The sequence below is a fragment of the Zeus faber genome (genome assembly GCF_960531495.2).
Source record: "Zeus faber genome assembly, chromosome: 2".
Taxonomy (NCBI): Eukaryota; Metazoa; Chordata; class Actinopteri; order Zeiformes; family Zeidae; genus Zeus; species Zeus faber.
Window position 1 is genome coordinate 47,504,405 of NC_137189.1, and position 10,000 is coordinate 47,514,404.

The following is a 10,000-nucleotide window of genomic DNA, read 5'->3' on the forward strand; positions in this document are numbered from 1 at the left end:
AAAAAAAAAGGAGCGAAACTTTGTTCCGACCAAAACAATATTGAGAGAGCCGGCGAGTAAAAACTGCGGCAACGTCGGCACAAAAACAAAAATAAAAGAGAGATAAAAAAAACGAACTGAACTCCTGACTGCGTCGGCTTCAGAGAACATCACAACCTCCAATCGCAGCCGCGCTGAAGACAATCACACTTTACAGACATGTTATTATATCGCCGCCCGCGGCCGCCACCGCCGCACACGGGGTTGGTTCTGTAGCGATGGCGGTGTTGTTCTGCACACGCATCCTCCGTTTCAAAGCTGGTTTTGTTTCATACTCCTGCAGTCGGACACCGGGCCCTGCCCGGCACAAGGGCCTCCATTGTAAAATGGCCGCAGCCTGAGGGCACGGCGGTGGAATCCATCCAGGAATTTGAGTTGGAACTCCTTAATCCCCCTCTCCGACCCGGTGGAAGTTAACCTTCCATCCGGCGACCGTCCGTTCGCCGTCCCGTTTCACCCGTCCGCTCCGAAGCCCATCGCGTTCCCTCCCCCTCGCCGGTGGGAGGTTAGCGATCAGGAAGGCTTGGACGCGGCCGGCGCGACTTTTCGAAAAGGCGCCTTGATGGCGTCGCTGAACGGCCGCTCGGAACGGCCGGTGCCCCGCGGAGATGTGCAGCCTCTGGGCCCCGCGTTTGTCCTGTGGTTGGGTTCACAGTGATGTCGTCTTTCATCACACTCATCCTGCACCGCTCCCTTGTTACTTCAGTATGATGTGGCAGCTGCTTGACGAGGCTCCTGTACGTTCATGTGTTCATCCTTCATGTGTTCATCCTTCATGTGTTCATCCTTCATGTGTTCCTCCTTCATGTGTTCATCCTTCATGTATTCATCCTTCATGTGTTCATCTTTTGTGTTCATCCTTCATGTATTTATCCTTCATGTGTTCATACTTCATGTGTTTATACTTCATGTCTCCATCCTTCAGGTGTTCATCCTTCATCTGTTCATCCTTTGTGCGTCCATCCTTCATGTGTTCCTCCTTCATGTATTCATCCTTCATGCATTTATCCTTCATGCGTTCATCCTTCATGTGTCCATCCTTCACGTGTTCATCCTTAACGTGTTCATCCTTCATGCGTTCATCCTTCATGTGTCCATCCTTCACGTGTTCATCCTTAACGTGTTCATCCTTCATGCGTTCATCCTTCATGTGTCCATCCTTCACGTGTTCATCCTTAACGTGTTCATCCTTCATGTGTTCATCCTGCGTCCATGACGGCTGGGGTCTCAGGCTCGATCCCCTAACGAAGGCTGCCGGTTCTATTCCAGATGGATTTAATGACGTTTTGTACACGGCGTGCTGCCGACACCTGACGTGCATTCTGGAAATATTTCACGCAACAAATTCCGATTAGAAAAAAAAAAAATCCATTTCTAATGCGATTTTAATTCTAAATTCTAGAATTTAGAATTCTAATACAAATTGTAATACAGAATTTTATCCTATCAATTCATTTGTTACTGTGGTGGTGTTTAGTTTAAGTGGGAAATGGTTGCATGACATCTAGACAAAGTATTGATAGTACAATTTTCAAATCGATTTGAGAATTTAAACAATAAATATATATATATATATATATATATATATTTCTTTTTTTTCACTTTTTTCTTTAACGCAGCCCTATCACCTTCCCTGTTTAAGTAGTCGTCGGTCCTGGTCTATCTGTTCATTCTGGAAGGGACTTTGAGGTTTCATCCTTCACCAAATGATAAACCACACGCCGGGAGCTACCACAGTCAAATTCAATCAAATCTCCGCTCTCCTCCCTCCACCCTCCCTCCCTCTCCCTCTCTCCTCCAGGCTTCTCTCTCTCTCTATCTTCCACCTCTCCCTCCCTCCCTCCTCCACCTCGGCCGCTCCCCTCTCACTTCCTCTGTCCAGCCCCCAAGTCTCTCCCTCTCTCCCTCCCTCTCTCTCTCTCTCTCTCTCTCTCTCTCTTCCATCTCTTGGCTTCTCCCTCTCTCCCTCTCTCTCTCTCTCTCTCTCTCTCTCTCTTCCATCTCTTGGCTTCTCCCTCTCCCTCTCTCTCCTCCAGGCTGCTCTTGCTCCCTCTCTCACCTCTTGCCTTCTCTCTCTCCCTCCCTCCTTCTCTCTCTCTCTCTCTCTCTCTCCCTCTGTTTATTACTCTCCATTCCTGTAGCCAGCGAGGGCCCGTTTGACCTTCCCCAAAAGTCAAAGGAAACAACAAGAGCCGACGTGATGTGGTTACCTTTCCAACGTGATTCACTACAGTTTAAGGTCCAAAATGGCCACAATCCAGGGCGGTGACACAAAATGAGGATCGAGAGGACGAACGAGTCAAAAGACCGAGTTTAGTTTAAAACCTCAGAGTATTTGGGGTGACGCGCCCAGCCCAGCGCATTTCCATCGCCTTCCCCCGAAACCGAAACTGACGCTGACACCACACAACATGAGGCCGGATATATCGTCCGGGATTTTGGCGATCGTAACGTTGCAGTATGGTTCAACGTTGTCTTTCAGGGCATTAAGGATTACGGTTCTAGATGTTCTAATAAACACCTTAATATCCACGTTACAAATGAATGTTCCTCAAATATTTGCACGCTTTGCGACACACTTTACGAGGAAATCTGATGTAGTACCAGGGTTCATTCCAATACACGGCATCCATTTGTTTTTCTAACTCAATCAACTTAAAACCTGGTTAACACTAACTTAATGAAGCCGCCCGGCTGTGCTCGGAGCCGCGGTTCGGTGAACCCTCCTGCCCGGCTGCTGTGACTCGGCTTCCCACCTCGTGCTGTCCCTCCAGCTGCTATTTTAGGGAACGTTTACATTTCAGACGCCGCGTGTGAGAAAGCACGGCGTGCCGGCGTGTACCGTCAAATTCTGCACGGTGACTGCGATTCAGTGCTTGTTGTGGTCCGAGGGTGGCTCCCACCACAACTTTGAACTGTTTGCTGTTTTCGTTTGACTGAACTGGGGAATCCCTCCAAATAGCATCCAGGACACGCTTCACCATTGTTCCGCTGCTTTTCGAACAAGACGACATGAAAAACATGATAAAATGCACTCTTAGCCACCATTTTTTTTTCTGTAAAAATAACGTGTAAATACCATTTTCCAAAAAAGGCGATTTAAGGTTTTCAAAGGCTCAAACGTTTGCCCCACTGGACTGTGTCCGAGCACAGTGAGAAGCGGCAGGTGAGCGCTAAGTTTCTCAACAGTAAAGCGTTCCGTTGCGCCTTCATAAAATGAGTTATAAACGATGGGAACCAACATGACAACGAGGCCTTGGTTGAAACCCAGCAAGACCTGTCCTTCAAAGGAGCTCAGATCAGAGTCCATGCACCCATTTCTCTCTGTCATATCTTAACTGGGACGATCCGAGCGGCCACAGTCACAGTCACAGTCACAGTCACACAGTCGGCATCCAGGCAGCTGGGCGTGTTGTGTCGTGGACACGCTCGCCTGTTTGCGCTGGGTATGTGCTCGGGTGTGGCCCCTAAAGGTCACTATCTCTGGGTGTGTCTACCACATCAGGGCTTCATAGCTCAGTGGTTAGAGCACTGGTCTTGTAAACCAGGGGTCGCGAGTTCAATTCTCGCTGGGGCCTCCCTCTTGTCGGTCAGCCGGCCGCGACCGTCACCGTCCCTCTCCAACATCTGTCGCCTCCCTTTTCAAAGTCTGGCCAGTTTTATTTATAAACCTTTTAATCGCAGCCTCAAACACCCTCCGAGAACAGCTTTCAAAAGACCCTTCAGGCCTCGGGCGGGAACAAAAAAAACTGGGAAAAGAGAGAAAGACCCAAGCGAGTCATGTTCCAAGACCTCCGCGTCGCCTCGCTCCGTTTGACTCCCTTGACCCTCAATGATGTCATCGTATGACTGATATGAAACACTTTGACTGGACCCCGCCGCGTCCTTGACGGGAGACGCGCCGACAAGGCCCGACCTGGACTCCGCGCCGGAACGGAGTTGTTCAACCTGAGTGTTTGTGGGATGGTTGTGGAAGGAGCCTGGCGGGTGGTGGACGGAGCCTGGCGGGTGGTGTCCGGACACACGACCGACGCTCAACTTTTTACATTCCTTCACATTCCACTTACACCCCACATGACTGACGACACCACTAAGATATCCGGTTAAAAATACCCGCTCCCACCCGTATCATATCCACCACGTTCTGCATCTTTAAAAGTTAAGCCCTGCTTTGTGAAATGGAAATTGCGCGGGGGGGTGGAGGGGCAAACTTTGAAGTGAGCTTGTTGCCAGGCAACAAGGTTCTGTTGGAGCCGAGGGGGGGGCCATGAGAGCAACATGTCTCATCGATTTCACCCACAGATAACACACTAACCCTTCCAGCCCGACGGTGCCTGTGTGTGTGCGTGTGTGTGTGTGTGTGTGTGTGTGTGTGTGTGTGTGTGTGTGTGAGTGCGTGTGTGTGTGTGTGCGTGTGTGTGTGTGCGTGTGTGTGTGTGTGCGTGTGTGTGTGTGTGTGTGCGTGTGTGTGTGTGTGCGTGTGTGTGTGTGTGTGTGTGTGTGCGTGTGTGTGTGCGTGCGTGCGTGTGGCGTGCAAGCAAAGGATACATTCCCAGGATTACGGCCTCAAGACATTTGATTGGCAGCGACTCTCTGATCATCTCTCTGGCTGTCTCCATTAACCTAAGGTTGAGAGAGAGAGAGAGGGAGAGAGAGAGAGGGGGGAGAGGGAGAGAAGAGAGAGGGGGAGAGAGAAAGAGAGAGAGAGGAGAGGCAGAGAGAGAGAGAGCAAGAGGGGGAGAGAGGATGAGAATAGACGGAGAGGGTGCGTGGGGGGGGCGGGGGAAAGGAAGGATTAGGAGGGAAGGCGAAAAGAAGGAGGAGGAGGGAATACAGTCGGCGACGTCACGCGGCCCATCGGTTGCCATGACAACCGTTGACACCGACCAAAGGGGCGGCTTAGCTGGCCGTTCTCTCGCCGACGCCTTTGACCTCAAGATAACACGCACGGCAGTGCACGCTGGGGAAGCCTCGCCGCCGCGTGCCGTTGCAGGTCGCTGTTTTTGAGTTTCTCTCGTTCCCGCGCTCTCGCCCAATCGGGCTCCGCTTCCTGCCTGTTGGCGCGTCAGTACACCGCGACACAAAAGCATCAACTGGGGAACATTTATACGGTGGGAACGGTAAGATTTGCTTTGATCTACTGTCATTCCACCATAGAACAGCTATATGGCGTTTGGGGGATATGACATCACAGCGGCGACACGCCTCGTTTGGAAACGGCGTTTCAAAATAAAAGCGCCGCACGGAGACTTGGGTACACATTGAGAGGTTTTATGGGACGTACACGCCGACGGATCGGACGGAACCGGGGGGCCACCGGGTGAGGACCCCACGTAGAGATTCCCCGTTTGCCCCCGACAGAGCCGACTGCAACCTGCCTTTACATAAGGCTTCACAAGGTGGCACCTGATCCAAAGTCGGGGCAAATTGTAAAAAAGGAAAACAAAATCACGGGGCCGATTCTTCCTCTCGGTGATCGGCCACAACAGTCCGCTCACAACTGGAAACACGATCAAATAAAAACAGAGCGGGAGTGTTGTCTGGCGGGAGTATTACACACATGTGACTGGATCGAGTCTCTGAGCCTGCTGTGACTGTCACGGCTGGATTCCTCCGTTATCGTCCCGTTTATTATTACGAAGGTTATTACAATTCACCCGCTCCGCGAAACACCTGCAATCCAAACGAGCCTGCGTCCGCAACCCAATCCACTGCTTCTGTTGCCGCGCGCTTGCGCTCGCGCGCCGCGGGGGGGGCCCGGGGCGACGTCCCCCCCCCCCCGATTGGACGGGACGCCCTCGCTCGTGCTCTTGGCCGCTCTGACGACAACAGCAGTAAACGCGGCGTGAGGCTGAGTTTTTGTGTCTCCGCTCACCCGCACAGCGGCCGGCTCTTCTTGATCTCGAAGAACTGCGTCCCGGTGTGGTTGTATCTGGTGAGGCGCCGTTAAGGGAGGATCGGACGGAAAGTGGCAATGACGCGGTCATTCAAACCGATGTTACCTCATCTGTCATTCTAACGCCGACCACGCTGGTGTTTCCACAGATGACAATCTCCAAGTGAGGTTTCGGTCCCTGTTGTTGTTGAATAGAGGTTATTATTTCCACTGTTGTCTTCTCATTGAATGTAGAGTTTTGTGGGGGCGAGATTTGGGTTTAATAATCACATTTTAATTTGTTGGGTTTTTTTGAGTTGTGGGGCCTGCTGCGGGACTGGATGTGGGAAGTGGGAGTCAAAATGTCAAAATGGAATCTCATCATCTATTGTACTTTGTTGCTACTATTTACAGCTGAAATGAAACAAAAACAAAAAATCAAAAGTGTCAAAATATGTGAGTGCAGCGAACACTGCAGTTGGCTGAGCAGCGGATGGATCTGAATCTGCTGCAGAAAAGAAAAGACGATGATGAATGACTCATGGCACAGCCCTGCATCCATCCATCTAATATGATTCTACAGTATAATAAATAAATAAACATATAAATAAATAAACAAACAAACAAATAAATTACTAAAAAAACAAACAAATAAATAAATAAACAAACAACTAAATAAATAAACAAATAAATAAATAAATGATGATATATATGTACATATATATACATATATCAAATATTGGTTGAAACTTCAATGAAATCCTTAAAATGTTGTTTTCTCAATTTAAGTGGTAACTTCATTCTCTAAATTCCCAAAATGTAGCAGTTTCTTTAAAGGTTCCATCCATACATCTCATAATGTTTCTATCTGTGTTTGTCAACTTTGAAAAGAAAATCCAAAATGTTCTCCGTTTTCTCAACTTAAGTGGGGACGATATCTCTCAACTTCACACTGAGTAACCCTAAAAAATGCCATAAAAAAATATTAAAATAGAACCTAAAATTTCCATCTAGTATCCATCTATCTTTCTAATAACGTTTCCATCTCCCTAATAATCCCTCCATCCCTCCCTCACTCCCTCCCGCCCTCCACCTGCAGACTCAACCTATGTGAGCAGCAGAAGGCCGGATCCGGTTGCGGTGGAAGACAGATCTGTGTTAAGACACCGACGCCGGGCGTGGCACTGCTTTCTGGGCGTGGCACTGCTTTCAGGGCGTGGCACTGCTTTCTGGGCGTGGCACTGCTTTCTGGGCTGACACTGCTTTCTGGGCTGACACTGCTTTCTGGGCGTGGCACTGCTTTCAGGGCGTGGCACTGCTTTCTGGGCTGACACTGCTTTCTGGGCGTGGCACTGCTTTCAGGGCGTGGCACTGCTTTCTGGGCGTGGCACTGCTTTCCGGGCTGACACTGCTTTCTGGGCGTGGCACTGCTTTCTGGGCTGGCACTGCTTTCTGGGCGTGGCACTGCTTTCTGGGCTGGCACTGCTTTCTGGGCTGACACTGCTTTCTGGGCGTGGCACTGCTTTCTGGGCTGGCACTGCTTTCTGGGCGTGGCACTGCTTTCTGGGCTGGCACTGCTTTCTGGGCTGGCACTGCTTTCTGGACGCTGATGTTAATCCTCTGCGAGGCCGGAGAAACGCCGGCCGCAGCGAGAGCCACGGCAGCGTTAACTCCAGCCGACAGGTGCGTAAACTCAGCCCGGCATGCCTGTTACCGCAGCAGCGGTGTGTGTGTGTGTGTGTGTGGGTGTGTGTGTGTGTGTGTGTGTTTGTGTGTGTGTGTGTGTGTGTGTGTGTGTGTGTGTGTGTGTGTGTGTGCGTGTGCGTGTGTTGTACGCATGCAGAGCATCAAAACGCATCAGGCTCACCTCTGCTGCAGGATGAGCATCGTGTGTGTTTTTGTGCTGCGTGTCACGGCCTAAAAGTAAGATCAGAATGTTTCAAATCAAACGGCTCGATCACACTATGTGCTTTCATTTCGGGGTTTCGGTGGATGTTCTAAATCACTGAAATCAGACGTCGCAATCACCAAACGTCACCAATAAATACGACGAGCGCTCTGAGACTCCCCAGCTCTAAACTCAAAAGAGGCTCCAGGTGTTGATGAAGCAGATCCAGTCTCCAGGTGTCAGAGCATTTCATCCAATACTTTCAAACAACCTTATGAGACAAAATGTTCTTTATAACGTCGGAAGAACTCGTTTGGACCTCTAATAAATAAGATCGGACAAAATGTTCAAGTTGGAATCAAGACCCCACCCGATTTAATATTTAACCGTTCAATGACTTTCAAGGCCGGATATTCATAACACTGAATCGAAGACATTTTAAGACTTTTCGAACGCCCGGGTATTACCGTGATACAACCACTGTCATGGTGCATTACTCAGCCAAGCGTATGATGCGCCGCAGAAGATCGTACGCGACCGGGACGCAGCGGCTCAGACGTTGATCTGTGACTCTGAGTCACGTCTCTGTGCTGAGGACCTCCAGCCGAGCGCCTCACGGTGTCACAGTTTTTCGGCAGCTCACTAAAAAATCTGTCTTCCTCCGTGTTGTAGATGGGGACCATGTCTTTAATGAGACGGTCGGAACTTGAAGTTCATCTTGTGACTGCAGCTGAATCACACGGAGAGCAATGTTGCCAGTTTGAGTCGTTTATCCAGGATCTGCAGCGTGAAAGTCGGCTCGCAATGTTTGGTGGACTCCCGCTACGCAACAGTATGTTAATTAGGGTGTGTGTGGTGGTGGTGGTGGTGGGGGCGACAATGAGGAAAGATAATTTTGGTGAACTGTTTATATTTATGGTAATGAAGTTATTTTAATATTATTTTATTCTTATATTGTTGTCATTTTAAAGGGGACATGTGCTTTTCCTTATTTTCTGTCATGTATATAATGTTGATATCAGACGTGGCCAAAGTGTCAAATAATGAGGTAAACTAATGACAAAGGAATCGCTGTGAACAAAGCGCTCAGGATTCCGACCGCTCTGAACGCACCGTTTCCAAAGGTTTTTTTCTACTCTGCACGAGCTGACGTCAGCTGGTCACGGATTTCCTTATATGGTCATCTGCTCCATCCCATCCGCTGTGCGTTTCTCCAAACAAAACCAATAAAAATAGTCTGTTTTTATCGTAGATGTATTTATTTATTTTATTTTATTTTCCGACGTTTGCGTGATACAAAAAAAAAATCCCCGCGCGGTTTCCCTGTCTCCCGCAAGTCTGGAGAACAGCAACGAAAGCCGGAACAAACTAGAACAGGACTCACAATTCTTAAAAGAAAGAGGAATTAATACCAACTGTCCGTGAGAAAACTGCAGACGAGGGAAATGTAAGTATTTTCTCTGTTTCTGTGTGTGTGTGTGTGTGTGTGTGTGTGTGTGTCCACGTTAGGTCACCGTAGGCCGCGGCGTGCCTATTTATTTTATTTTTAAATAATTAAATAATAAGTAGTATTTATTGTATTTATTTCATTTTCCGACGTTTCCATAATTCAAGTCCGCGCTGCTCCCGTTGCCGCGGCGAGGCAATTGGATGTGCTTATTTCTCGCCTCGAATTTGCTCAGAAAACAGATTTCGGTGGACTGACAGGTGAAGTCAGTGAAAGCTTGCAGAGGGCACGCACCTGGGCGCACCTCCAGAGGCTGGCCAATCAGAAGGAAGCGGGCTTTTTGGGAGGGAGCCCTGAAAGAGACGGGAGCCAAAGCGGCTCGTTTCAGCAGAGGCCGAATTTAGGGGTCGCGTAATGGGCCAGTATAAGATAAAAAAAAATACCAACCATGAAATGTATGATTTATTCCAGCCCTAGTTTGTGTGTGTGTGTGTGTGTGTGTGTGTGTGTGTGTGTGTGTGTGTGTGTGCACGTGTGTGTGCGTCTCAAAGGATACTGCAGAGTCTTCATGTAGTTCTGAACGGCCACCAGCCAATCTGGAACGGACATGGAAGGCTTGAAGTTGGGCACAGAGGGAACAGGATGCTGCAGAAAGAGAGAGGAAGAGAGGTAGAGAGGGAGAGAGAGAGGGAGAGAGAGAGAGAGAGGAAACAGGCAGGTTAGTCAACGTCGTCCTGCCTTTAACGGGACG

General features: G+C 49.3%; 1 protein-coding gene across 1 annotated transcript in view; it reads right to left on the reverse strand.

The window, feature by feature from the left end:
* The window catches only part of vash2 (vasohibin 2), a gene marked incomplete at its 5' end in the record, with an annotated part of 28,978 nt that overhangs the window by 11,896 nt on the left and 7,082 nt on the right, over nt 1–10,000 (reverse strand). The window contains 3 exons of the mRNA XM_079996850.1: nt 4,588–4,662; nt 5,915–5,971; nt 9,806–9,894. Of these exons, the coding sequence (XP_079852976.1) occupies nt 4,588–4,662; nt 5,915–5,971; nt 9,806–9,894 (221 nt within the window). The remainder of the gene's footprint in view (nt 1–4,587; nt 4,663–5,914; nt 5,972–9,805; nt 9,895–10,000) is intronic.